The sequence below is a fragment of the Branchiostoma belcheri genome, unplaced genomic scaffold (genome assembly GCF_001625305.1).
Source record: "Branchiostoma belcheri isolate BF01 breed outbred unplaced genomic scaffold, Haploidv18h27 scaffold89, whole genome shotgun sequence".
Classification (NCBI taxonomy): domain Eukaryota; kingdom Metazoa; phylum Chordata; class Leptocardii; order Amphioxiformes; family Branchiostomatidae; genus Branchiostoma; species Branchiostoma belcheri.
This window is the reverse complement of record NW_017804564.1, coordinates 130,723-144,065: the sequence shown is the minus strand read 5'-3', so window position 1 is coordinate 144,065 and position 13,343 is coordinate 130,723. Positions and strand designations below refer to the sequence as shown.

The 13,343-nt window shown below is 40.1% G+C and overlaps 1 protein-coding gene across 1 annotated transcript in view; it reads left to right on the top strand.

Annotated features, from left to right (window-relative positions):
• LOC109487544 (eukaryotic translation initiation factor 4 gamma 1-like) overlaps positions 1-13,030 on the top strand; it is a 13,312-nt gene extending 282 nt beyond the window's left edge. The window contains exons 2-14 of the mRNA XM_019791559.1: positions 992-1,150; positions 1,554-1,766; positions 2,347-2,490; positions 3,072-3,296; positions 3,731-3,835; positions 4,280-4,418; positions 4,806-4,907; positions 7,012-7,188; positions 10,463-10,512; positions 10,707-10,820; positions 10,977-11,058; positions 11,865-12,011; positions 12,432-13,030. Coding sequence (XP_019647118.1) covers positions 992-1,150; positions 1,554-1,766; positions 2,347-2,490; positions 3,072-3,296; positions 3,731-3,835; positions 4,280-4,418; positions 4,806-4,907; positions 7,012-7,188; positions 10,463-10,512; positions 10,707-10,820; positions 10,977-11,058; positions 11,865-12,011; positions 12,432-12,631 — 1,857 coding nt within the window. The 3' untranslated portion in view covers positions 12,632-13,030. The remainder of the gene's footprint in view (positions 1-991; positions 1,151-1,553; positions 1,767-2,346; positions 2,491-3,071; positions 3,297-3,730; positions 3,836-4,279; positions 4,419-4,805; positions 4,908-7,011; positions 7,189-10,462; positions 10,513-10,706; positions 10,821-10,976; positions 11,059-11,864; positions 12,012-12,431) is intronic.
• Positions 13,031-13,343: the final 313 nt, after the last annotated feature.

The following is a 13,343-nucleotide window of genomic DNA, read 5'->3' as shown; positions in this document are numbered from 1 at the left end:
CGTAAATAAATAGTAAATTAAATGATTCGAAGGGACAACAAATTTTGTTGTCCCTTCGAATCATTTAATTTACTATTTCTGCGGTGAGGATGTATTCAAGATGAAGGTAAGTTATTAGTAGAACTTGTAGATTATTTTGACACATATCCTGATTCCCAAAGTAAAGGAACAAATTCTATGTGCACAATACTGGTATACGCCCCTCCCCCATTTGTAAATTTGTTGTCCGCTTGACCAACCGGTTTTGTTCGGAATAAACAGAGGATTTAAACAAACAAACATCCTTTTTTTCCGTTCGGTGTAACTTAACTGTAAGAGTTATAAAGAAGTGCACCATTTGGATTTGGCAGAGCTTGACTCTTTTCTAGACTGTATTCGTGTGATTATCAGTTACCATGGTAACGTTATACTTATAATTTGTAACATACTTGTTCTATTGGAACATTATCTATACATTTATATATATATATAACATAAGTTGTGTTTTGCAATAGTGATCAGGTGTTTCCCAATACGTACAAATAACATAGTTTCGCAATAACTTGAACAAGTTTCACAATGAGAATTTCACAAAGGACAGAGACCAGTTGTGCAATACTGTGAATTGGAAACTGTGTTATCTTAGTAATTTTTGCCTTAAACATGAATTCCTGAATTTCATCTTATCCAACATATAATAAATGAACATCAATAGAAGACGTCATCCAGTCTTAGAAAATGTCCAAACAAAGCAGTACATTTAACATTGGCAATTCTTTTGTAACAGTGAGGAATGTTAGGCCATATATGGGTATATATGAAGGCCTTGTCTTAGCTTTCAAGCAAACTTAGGTGACATTTTAATATGATACTATTCATATTTGCATTATCAATGAGAAACATAATTTACAATTCATCATTTTGAAAAAGCAAAGGTATCGGGTCTTGAAACTCTTATTAGTAATATAATAGTATTGCTAAGGTTCATCATTTATATTTATCTGCCATACAGGGCAGAGGTGATACCAACAGACAGGGTGGGAGGGAACAATTGCAAGAACAGGCCAGCCCAGCTTTGCTAGATACATGCACACTGCATCACACCGAGGACCCCTGGCAGCCCAGCTTCAAACTGCAGCAGTATGGTGCCTATAGCAACTCTGGAACACAGGTATTTATGTATTATCCAACAAAATTTCATCTAACAATTCTCTGACCCCAGCTTAAGTAATTAATGTTCTCCCAGGTTCTAGTATGAAAGTATTGTTTTGGAGTGCATTGTTGGTTTGTGTGAGTCTTGTCAATGTATTGAAATCAATTGAACAAGCGGAAAGAAAGGAAAACAGCAATAGGCGCTTATCATTGTATAGTGTACAATCCATTATGAAATGGTGCTAATTTTCAATTGTACAGTATTTGGATGAACAGTCCACTATGCTGACTTTCCAGAATCTGGATTGAGCTTGATGACATCAGGAATGAATCAAAAGTGCCTGACCAGAAAACAGGATTCTGTTTAGCTAAAGCTTCTCCTCCAATGCTTTTTACCCTACCCTAATATTTTACGAATCCAGGAAGTGTTGCGGAAAGTTCAGAGCATCCTGAACAAGCTGACTCCACAGAAGTTCCAGACGCTGTGTCAGCAGGTTCTGGACCTGGACATAGTGACGGAGGATGGACTGAGGGGTCTGACTCACCTGGTGGTGGATAACATGATCACATCATTCTCACCTGCCGGACCTAACTACGCAGAGGTGTACGCCAACCTGTGCAGGTGTCTCATTCATGTGAGTACCTATAGGGGGGTCACTTATGTTTGTGTGTGTGTGGGGGGGGGGTCCATGTGGTGGACAACATGATCACATCCTTCTCACCTGCTGGTCCTAACTACGCAGAGGTGTACGCCAACCTGTGCAGGTGTCTCATTCATGTGAGTAGGGGGGTTAGACTGTTTGTCACAATTTGTAGTTCAGCTATTGATATGATGATAATCAGCGGTTTGATCAATAACAGGGTGCATTTCAAGTCTTTCAAATATTTGTATTTTTATGTTTTTATTTTGCGTTTGCATGTTTTTAAGGAGGTGGAAAGGCTATATGGTATTGATCTATTAGTAGTATTACCCTGTTTGTTTCAAAATAATTGTCTTTCTTTCTTTTTGAAGACACTGCTGGTATTGTCAGACTTTTTGGAAAATATGAACTCTATTAACTAGTTACCGGAACTAGTGCCAGAGCAAGTTTTATGGAAATTATCACTTTCATAACTCTAGATCTGAACATTCATAACTATGAAACAGCTAGTTTCAGCTTGTTGCAACACAATATTATATACATTAAGACAATGTCTTTCCTGTGTTTTCCCCAGCTGAAGGCTCCCAGTAAGGACCATCCGCGGGAGATGATTAACTTCCGACAGGTCCTCCTGCGCAGGTGTAAGGCGGAGTTTGAGAGGATCAGCGAGCTGGGACAGAAAATCAGCAGGGGACAGCAACTTCTGGAGGTGGTGCCGGTATGGCTTTTTTGTCTTTCTCAGTCTTTCTCAGTCCCTGTATCCAGAACCATGCTTTATCTAGAACCATGTACAGGCATGGTCCTAGATAGTCCATGCGTAACCAGAACAGTGCCTGAGGCAAATCTATGTTATTGGATACGCAGAGACTATCCAGAAACATGTCTGATCCTAACTCATTCAGGCATAGAACTAGATAGGTGTGGTTGTCATGAATGGTTATACTAGTAAATCCTGAAATCTGTAGGTGGTTTTATTTTTGCGTTTTATGACTGCACCACGAATATGTCTTTGTTGTACGTAATTGTATATTTAGCAAAATATTGTTTCAACCACAAATTTAAAACACTATGAAAACCTCCCTAACATGAAATGAAATCACTGCACAAGTTTCACAATTTACAGTAACCACGCTTCCAACTTCCAGAGAGTCTGCAAGTGCATCACACATCTGACAAAGGTTGACGAGATCGACTGAAAATTTATGGTGAGTTTTCTTCCTGTGTTGGAACAAAGCTTGAACTTTACAACTAACCTAAGGTTTCTTTGTTTTTTTGTTTGTTTGTTTGTTTTTTTCTCAGGAAGAGGAGAAGCCAAAGTTGCAGCTGGAGCTCCTGATGGCCAAACGCCGAGCGCTGGCGATGGTGAGTCTGATCGGTGAACTGTTCAAACTGAAACTGCTGACGGCTAACATCATGCACAGCTGTGTGGAGAAACTACTGAAGGCGTGTTCAGAGGAGAGTCTGGAGTGTCTGTGTCTCCTGCTGACTACCATGGGCAAGGAGCTGGATCTGGAACAGTCGAAGGTACATGTAATAGATATGAGTGTAGTATTGTACACCTAAAGAAGCCACACAAGCAAAACTGGCCTGCTCGGAGGAGAGTCTGGAGTGTCCTGCTGACTACCATGGGCAAGGAACTGGACCTCAAACAGTCTAAGGTACTTCTGAAAATACTTTCATCAGGTTGGTAGAGTATTTAGGATTTCTTGCACACAACCAGTATTTTCAATTAATTTGCTTACATTTTGGTGTCCGTCAAGCACCACCTACATCGGCTATATATAGCGGCGAGAAGCAGAACTCCAGTCAGAAGCTCTGAGGAAGGTGTCTGATAGACATCGATACGTCAGCACTTTAGGTGAGAAAATTTGGTTGTGTAAAGAAAACTCCTGTATCCTGTGTCCGTCACTCTTTTCCTTTTCACTAATCAATTAATGTCATTTTCATCCTTGTTACAGGCAAAAGTGGATCAGTATTTTGAAACTTTGCACCAGATTATCAACCAGAAGAGGGCTTCTACTCGCATGTGCTTTCTGATGAGGGACCTCATTGATCTAAGAATGGTAAGTATTATCAATAAGTTTGACTGTCATCTGCAACACAAGGAATTGGACTTACCCAAATTTTTGGCAGTACAACTCCAGTCTTTGTCAAGGACAGTACAACTCCAGTCTTTGTCAAGGAATGAGCAATCCACCATATCCATACCAGGACATTACGACCAGCCTGGGTGCCATCCGATTTGTAACGGCAACCCTGAAAAAATTGTCAATCAGATGGCACCCAGACTAGGCATTGCCGTCATTCTGTAACCAAAACAGGGTCCCACAGACTTTCTGCAACCTATATTTGATCAACTGCTCACCAATATGCATGTGTCAGCTGCATAATGTGACATTACAGAAGGTGTTTGTTTGTTTTATTTGGATTATTGTTATAATGTTGATCTCTCACTCCTTGGCAAGAACTTGAGAAGTTTCTACCAAAGACTCATTTTCCCCCCCCAGAATGACTGGGAGCCCAGACGACCCAAGAACGTGCCGAAGACCCTGGAGCAGATCCACCGAGAGGCAGAGCGGGAGACTCAGCAACTACAGCAGAGACTGGGGCAGCAGCCCAGGCAGCGCAGGAGACAGTGGGAGAGAGGTGAGGGTTTAGCTACAAATATCATTTTTTAATAAATGTAACAGTGGGGTTCAAGAGCCACTAACTGAACCATTCCAATTAGGTCCGGACCTTTTGGAATAGTCGTTAGTGTGCTGATGTCGTAAGCTGGCTGCCCAGGTTCGGTGCATGTTCGATTCCTGGCGTCTCAAAGGGCTAGATGAAGTTGTGAAGACCAATCATACCTGGCAGTAGAAAACAAGTTACATTGAAATGGAATATGAAACTATCAGCATGCAAAAATCTTCCTGAATATCTACCAATCTGAGACTGTTCAACTTTATGTGTACATGATTTGGAGGCCAGCTGAGGCATATGTGCTCTATTGATAGTCCCTGAAGATGACTTTTTCATCCTTAATTTTCACAGGCCGAGGCTGGCGGCAGGGAGTGAGGAGGGGGAGGGGGGCATGGGTGTTCCAGCAGCTGAGAGAACTGTCCATGAACGTACACCTGCCTGCTGCTGCTGATAGTAGGTAGGTTACAGTACAAACAAACAAACAAACAAAAAACGGCAGGGAGTGAGAAGGGGGAGGGGGGCGTGGGTGTTCCAATAGCTGAGAGAGCTCTCCATGAATGTACACCTGCCCACTGACAATAGGTATGGTTTTGTGTACAAAATATGTCAGCAATGATTCTTAGCTTTTCCTCACTTCCAGATGTCCTGCAGTCTTAAATTGTTGAAGCTGATGTTAAAATATTTGTTATGATAGCGGTGTGTGTGTGCGCGTGCTTGTGTGTGTGTGTGTGTGTGCGCAAGTGTGTGTGCGTATCTGTGAATGTGTGTGTGCATAGCTGAAAAAGTTATTGGTGGATTTTTTTTTTTTTTTTTTTTTTTCCTTTTCATGGTCCTGTCCATGAACTTTATTTACAAACTATACAAACTTTTATATACAATACAATACAATGTAATAGATATATGTTACATTACCAGGGGAATTAAGTAGCCCCACTTTCTCTTTGCGTTTGTATCTGATATGTTATATTCTATGCATAGTATGTTTTTAAGATCTTTGTAAAATATTGAAAAGCAATTTATTTTATCAAAACATTCGTTCTCTTTATACATGATCCAGGACTTAAATATGGCATACAGGGCTAATGCAATCATGTGATTGCCTCCTTTGTACATTTTCTCAGTTCTTGGTATTCCCATTATGGGAATACAAGTTTCAAAATCAAGGTCAATCTTGACTAATACATTTAAAAGTTTCTTGAACCTTTCCCAGAAGTTGCCCAATCTTATACAGTTGATAAACATGTGTTTTTCATCCTCTACTACTTTACAAATGTGGCACAATGGGGATGGTACTATTTTCCACCTATGTAAATTTTTGTTATTTGGAAGTATTCGATGGAGCAACTTAAACATGAAGTTTGATAATTTTCTTTCTGTTGTTAAATGTATAGTCATATCAATCCATGGAAGTTCAAAAGTTTGATAATTCTTATCAAAAATGACAGCCCATTTTTGTTCACTCTGTGGTTTGTCGATTTTGTCGATAATTAGCATACTGTATAAGTATCTACATGTGTAGTTTGTGTATTTTAATCTTTGTTCTGTGCATTCTGTTGTTTGACATTGGGTGTCGTTCAGTAGTGCTAACCATCTTTTCGGAATTGCATTTTTAACGGTGTACATTTCAGCAAGCCAATTTTTTTTATCGTGTAGTTTGTTAAGTATCTGTAATTTGTTTATATGATTGTTATTATCCAACAGATCTCTTATGTATATTATTCCTGCGTCTATCCATTTCTTGTAGTATAATGATGCGTGTTTTCTTTTTCTTTGGGTTTTTGTGACATAGCTAGACCCCCAAATAATATGATTTTTGACTTCGTTAGCTGTTACTGGTTCGGGTACGTTTCCGCCACCCGCTCGGTGCCAACTAAGTATGGCTTGCTTATATATGGGGGTATGTGGTGTAGATTGGGAGTAATTCGAATTTGATCTATTTTTAAAATGCATTTTCAAGATTAGAAAGTCACTTCCAATGCTGTTTTGATAAAGACTTGGTATGATTTTCCAATCTCCTGATGTATTATCCATAAGACGTCTAATAATCCCAGCGTTTAATGCTTCGATTTGTGCTCTGATATCTATCATTTTTAGTCCGCCTTTGTCATAGTTTGCTATGGTAACCGATCTTCTTATTTTGTCTTTCTTCCCTGACCACAAAAATTGATAAAATAGACGGTGTAGTTTAACAATAACCTGTTCTGGGGCTAATAGAGCTGTAGCACAGTATGTTATTTGTGACATTATTAGAGTTTTTAATATAGTTACCTTTCCATATAGAGTTAGCTTTCTGTTCTTCCATATGTTTAGCATGCTTTCTATTTTTGTAACCTTTTCATGCCAATTTCTTTCATTGCACTCTTTTTTATCATAACTGAAATAAATTCCTAAAGACTTGATTGGTGTTTGGGGTACGGAAATTCCGTGTATTTGTTTTTTCCTGAATTTCCATTGGTGGATCTTAATTTTAATAATTAGTATTTGGTATACATTGTTAAAACAGACCTTGTTACTGTAACCCTGTTAAGATAATTATGACATTGGACCCACAGCACAGGCAGTGTGGACACCGTGAGAAGTAGTACCAGTCTCCCAGAACAGACAGTAGGCTGGCAGCAATATGGGAGGTCAGAGACGTGGGACGCAGCGTGGGACATGCTGGATACACCCACACCCGACCCAGTCAGTACACCTACGTCTGACCCAGCCACGCCACAGAGACAGCATACAACAGGTGGGGCATTGTAATTTCTTTCTCTGTGTGGTCAGGGCTGGAAATACTGGGTGCATGAGCACCTTACTACATCCAAATTTGGAGCTGTGCACCCAATTTTTTTTCTCTGTGGGTGCACCAATGCACCCAAATATTTTCATAGTCTTACGTAATGTGTAAAGATGTTAAATGTATAGTACATGTACAACTGTCTTAGTTGTCTGAAAAATGTAAGCTACACAGTCATGAAATAATACCCATTCAAAGTTACACACTCAGATTCTTTTTATTGACATCACTCAGACCCAACTTGTAGTAGTAGGATAGACTAAGCACAGATAAACATACTGTTAAATACACAAGGCGAGTTGCCCTTGCTGCTTCTGCCTTTGGCAGACTCAGGAAAACAGTTTGGAACAGGTCTGATGTCAGTAGGCACCTCAAAACCCGTCTGTTACATGCCCTCATTTTCCCAATAGCAACTTATGCTTGTGAGACATGGACATTGAAAAAAAGTGATGAACAACTCCTATTGGCTTTTGAAATGAGATGCCTGCGGGCTATCCTGAATGTCTCATGGAGAGACCACATCAGAAATGAGGAAATCCGAGCCATGCTGGGAATGGAAAATACCATCATCGACGATATTCGTAAAAGAAGGCTGAGGTGGTTTGGTCACGTTCAGAGGAGACCCCCAGACTCTTTGGTGTATGGGGCCTACCATCAGGATTTCACAAACCCCAGACCTAGAGGTAGACCCCCTAAAAGATGGCGGGACCAGATAGTACAGGACACGGGGTGGTCCCTCAAGTACGCTGAACGAAAGGCTAAGGACCGTGATGCCTGGCGGGAAAAAATGAAGAGGAGCAAGGGGCCAGTCCTGGCCTAAGCATTTAGGCAGGTAGGCAATTACACAATTATGTAACACCTGAATATGTCCAAACACAGTTACATGTAGTACTGCAGACAAAAATTGTTCATGTTTCCACTATTTCTGTAGCACTGGAGTATAGTTACTGCAATCTACAGCTTCTGTATATGATCAAATGAACATAGAAATCAAAGATTCACACATCTCTCTTAGTAAATGTTTTCCAACATAATTTGTGTGTTTGAATGAAAGAGGGATCCGCACTTCAGTTACACTGTAACTGTAACATAGTTACAGTTTGCGGACAAAATTTTGAGGTCGCACCATCATCTTGGTGGCCTTCAGTGAGTACCAGGCACCTTTCCAGTGACGCCAGTAAACACCATACCCTGTGTTAGGACCGTGATAGTCCTCTGGCAGGTAGTAGGGACCATTCAGGGCAGAGTAACCACAACCAGCATACCACCAGCCACCTGACCAGTCCTGAGCACAGTGAATTATGCTGTGCCCATCATTGTCCACATTCCTAGCACTGAATTTCCTACCGTTACTGTAACCCATAGAGTCTCCAGCATCCCCACTGTACCCCCCGATGTTCAGTGCATAATCTGTACTCTCATCCCCAATGCTGAATGTACCATATTTAGCATGAGCAAAGTTCCCTTCCCAATCCTGTAACTCCACATACAACTCATAGCTATTCTGGGATGTCAGTGTGTGAATTTTGTCCAGTCCAAGCCAGTGTTCCCCCTCGACCCTCCCAAACCCAGTTTTGTAGTCTGCCCAGTTCCTAACAAAGTTAAGTCTCCCATCCACCCTCCTCTGTATGACAGTCCAGCCCCCACCATCTGTAGTCATGTCACAGTAGACGTCAAAGTGGTCGGTGGAAGACTCGGGTTTGATGGGGAAGACTCCATCCTGCACTGCGTTGGTCCAGTAGAGTAGAGGGTAGAGACGTGTACAATCCTCAAAGTTAACAGCACCGGGGGGAGGGGGGTCGTTCCTCTGGGTGTCAACATTCACAGGGTGGTTCAAACTTCCATCTGTGAATTATAGACATTGTACTTTTTACTTACTAATTGCAGAAGTCGCAGTTTTGACTTGTACCGTCACTCACAAATATATTAACCACTAAAATCACTGACAAGATACATGTAAGACTATAATAGTATGATTTAAAAAAAAATATGTTAAAACAAACATATAGCTTTCATACCGTGAGCAACTTGTGGTTGAGGAATCTCAGCAGAAAACGTGACGCCGCCAGCCGCAAGCAAGATAACAGTCACCAGACTGAAGGTCAGGCCAGTCTGAAAAAAATACAACAAAGGGTGATTAGCCTGTCAACAGTTATTATTAACTCAGATACTCTGTACTTCAAGTCTATACCCTATTTTTCTTGTTCTGCACATTTCTTTGATGCTAAAAGTTACAAGAACCTAAAAGTACTAAAAGTACCTTAAAGTAAAAATATCTGCTGTGCCTACTAGTAAGTTTTTCCCCACCAGGATTATATGCCCTGTTTATCTGCTTGCAGCCATTAAAGTTTCTTTTTTTTAAACAATTGCCCAAACTTCTTCATTCCCAGTATCAATCTGTTAGCTCTCAATCTTTTCAAAGACATTATGAAAATGAGAAAAAAGAAACATAGTAAGAACTTACCTTAATCATATTGGCAAGTCTGTGATCTTTGTTCACACCAGAATGAGCTCCCGTTGTTTCCTCTGACCAGAAGGCAAACCTCCGGCTTTTTAACCGTTTCTCCTGTCTTATCGACTGGGAAGATCAGCTGATGCTGTTGTGTGTAACATTCATAATGGATGGTATAAATGCTGTGTAGAAAACATGTTTCAAAGTTTGTAGATTTTGTGCTTGAAGTTTTGGCATTAGCTAATGCACATTTGCCAAAACTTTTCCATCAAAATATGTCTGTCTCCATGTTGGGATGCTTGCTTTTTTGTTCCAACCTTTGGCCACACCAATTTAATTTGTTGGTTCTCGGATTCGCCTCTTCATTTTTTTCCGATTTGCAATTTTTTTTGCCCTGTTGCCTCATACTTTTTCTGAAAAAATCCAAGAACCAACAAATTAAATTGGTGTGGCCTTTGTTTGTTTATGAGGAGCTGAAATAAGCCTGTAGGCTGCTTTTCATTGAGGTCATGAGGGAAAGGTAAGGGTCAGACGAAATGTTTTCAAAGATAGAGTTTATGTCAGATAAAGTACTAAGTTTTCTGCTTTGGATAATTAGGAATTCTGATGACAGCAGCGACTGTGACATTATCGTGAAATTCTTTTTAAAATGTCATGATCTGTTTTTTTTTTTTTTGTTTTACTATGCAAATAAAATTTTTTTTCTCAACAATACTGTCTTTTTTCTTAACAACATTTTCTTTACCAACATTTAACATGTTTTTCTTTTCCCAGATAAACAGCCTGAGACTACCTCTTTGACTGCCCAAACTGTGGAGAACAGAGTAAGTCTTTTTAGTTTTAAGATGATGTCGTTCAGAGGGGAAGAAAAAACTTATGTCTGTTTTTGGTAAATGCCTTTTTGCTTGGGGGGGGGGGTCTTGCTCATAGAAACATTGGGAAGGTTTCATTTTGAAGAATTCATTTTGCCTGCAACTTTTTGATGAAGTTTAGCCAACATTCTCACTTGTTTTCCCAGACAGAGGCTGCTGTTGAGGACAGACCCAGACTTCCCATACAACAGATCGCTGCTTTCCTGGACATCCTGGTTAAAGAGGACGTGCAAAATGAACATATCATTGCCTGGATCCAGGTGACAATTACTTTAAATATTAAAGGAAAACATATTGTTTGCAGAAGGAAAACATTTATCTTCTTCTTCTCCAAACAAATCAGGTCATTGACCTGAGCCAGACGTCAGAATTAGAAGGTGTTCAAATTAATTAATGTGATGTATTGTTTTCGATAGGACAATATTGATGAAGCGAGGAGAAGAGAGCCAGTATTCATCCGTACTTTGATGACTGCTGTGTGTAAAAGTGCAATCACAGGTGAGCAATCTGACATGCACATTACATGATGTGTGTACATAAACCAATAGTCAGCGTACACCAACAGGACAGAGGCAAGTGGCGGGCTACCATCACATGCCCGTAGCCAGGGGGGGTTCGGGGGTTCGGACGAACCCCCCCACAAGGCTCAAAGGTCCACTTTTTTGGTCCACTTTTTTANGTAAAGGTCCACTTTTTGGTCCACATTTTATGTAAAGGTCCACTTTTTGATCCACATTTTATGTAAAGGTCCAAAATTTTTCTTGAAAAGATGGACTGGAATCGTAGAAAAACTGCTCCCTTTGTCATTGAATGAAAATTTATCTCTGATTTTTTCTTGGAAATCCTCTCAAAAATGCACGAAATGCCATTTTAGAAGGTTCATTTTTCAAAATTTTCAGGGGGAGCATGCCCCCGGACCCCCCTAAGAACCTCGCGACTACGGCGCTAGAGGTCCCCTCAAGCAGTGAGACGAACCCCCCCATTCAAAATCCTGGCTACGGGCATGCATCAAGCCTCAGCATAGATTTGAGTATGTGAGTGAGTGAGTGTGTGTGTGTGTGTGTGTGTGTGTGTGTGTGTGTGTGTGTGTGTGTGTGTGTGTATGTGTGTGCATGTGCATGTGTGTGCGTGTGAGTGTGTGAATGAGTGAGTGAGTGAGTGTGTGTGTGCTGTTTGACCACACAACTTACCAGTTAACTCAGACAATTTTTTAAAGAGAAGGTTTTGGACATTAGGTGGTAAATTATTGCATGTTGGCTTATTTATGGCTCTATGTTCCTCTCCATGTTCACATGTGTCTTTAGGTGAAAGTCCAAGTCTAAGGTGTGACACCCAGGCTGTCCAGAAGAGAGTTGTTCTGTTGCAGAAGTACCTGGACAACGAGAGCACCAGAGAACTGCAGGCACTCTTCGCACTACAGGCACTCATAGTAAAGCTAGACCATCCCCCACGTGAGTCAACCCTAGTCAGTATAACTCCACCAACAGCAACAGTACTAGACCTCTAGACTGGTCCCATTTTAGGAGCACATGCTCCGATCCCAAAATTAGTGCACCTAGAAATTTTTCATAGGAGCACCCTATAGAAGTACCCTAGTATTATGAACTTTTTACAGAATGTACAAGTTATATACTTAAGTACCGTCTTATTATAATGGTAATACTTATATCTTTATGTTTGTTTAAAAATCTATAGTAGCAATAAAGTTAAAAAAGCACAATGAATCAATGAAGGTTAGACATTCAGATGATTAGATACACAAGAAGACAACTATGTACTTTAGGCAACTGGATAGATTTTCAAAATCTATCCAGTTTCTTGAAGAACTTTTTTCTTACAAGATGCATGTATTGTTTTTCTTTCTTCCCCAGATCTCCTGAGGATGTTCTTTGACACCCTGTATGATGAAGACCTCATCTCCGCCGAGGCCTTCTTTGCCTGGGAGTCAGACTCTGATCCAGCGGAGCAGGCTGGGAAAGGCATCGCCGTCAAATCTGTCACCGCGTTTCTCGTGTGGCTCAGGGAGGCGAAGGATGAGTCCAGCTCAGATGGACAGAAGGAAAAGGGATGAAAAAAAATTGTATTGAATTTGTGATGCCAGAAAATAAATGGGAAAGACCACAGCTCCATTTTCCTTTTTCTTGTTTAGGGCCATATGCTGATTACATTATATGGATGACATTGACACACATCAATTTTTTGTCCATTTCTACATTTTTTTTGCACACTCGCTTCAGTTTTGGTGTACACAGAGGATGTTATCCATATAATCAAATCAGTGTGGCCTATTAGACAAAGGTAACGGTGAGATGGGAAATCTTCAAAATTGTAGCATTTTTGTTGTAAAATTTACTTCTCATAATTTGGCTCCACTGAATATGGATACAGATGGATTATCATAGAAACGTGTGTTTTACTGAAATGAATTTTTTGTCCAACATTTCTGAAATCTTGATTTGTCATTAAAGAGTATCACATGAAATACAAATGTATTGTGTAGTGCTTTATTTATGGCAAGCGCCTTTTTAACAATTGATAAGTCAGCTTTTAACACAAGTTGGAGTTAGCAGGAGTAAGGTTATGTAATACTACTATGTAAAGTATGGCAATGCTGCTTATTTTGGCAGATACGCTGTGAAGAGGGAGGGTGTTTTTTTTTAAACAGTATGGTATCACAAATGACTTGAAGAGGCTTAAGCTTTAATATATATATGGTGTGTTGAAATTTTCAACATAATCTTTATTTCACACAACACGTACATGAAAATACACATTTAGTAAAT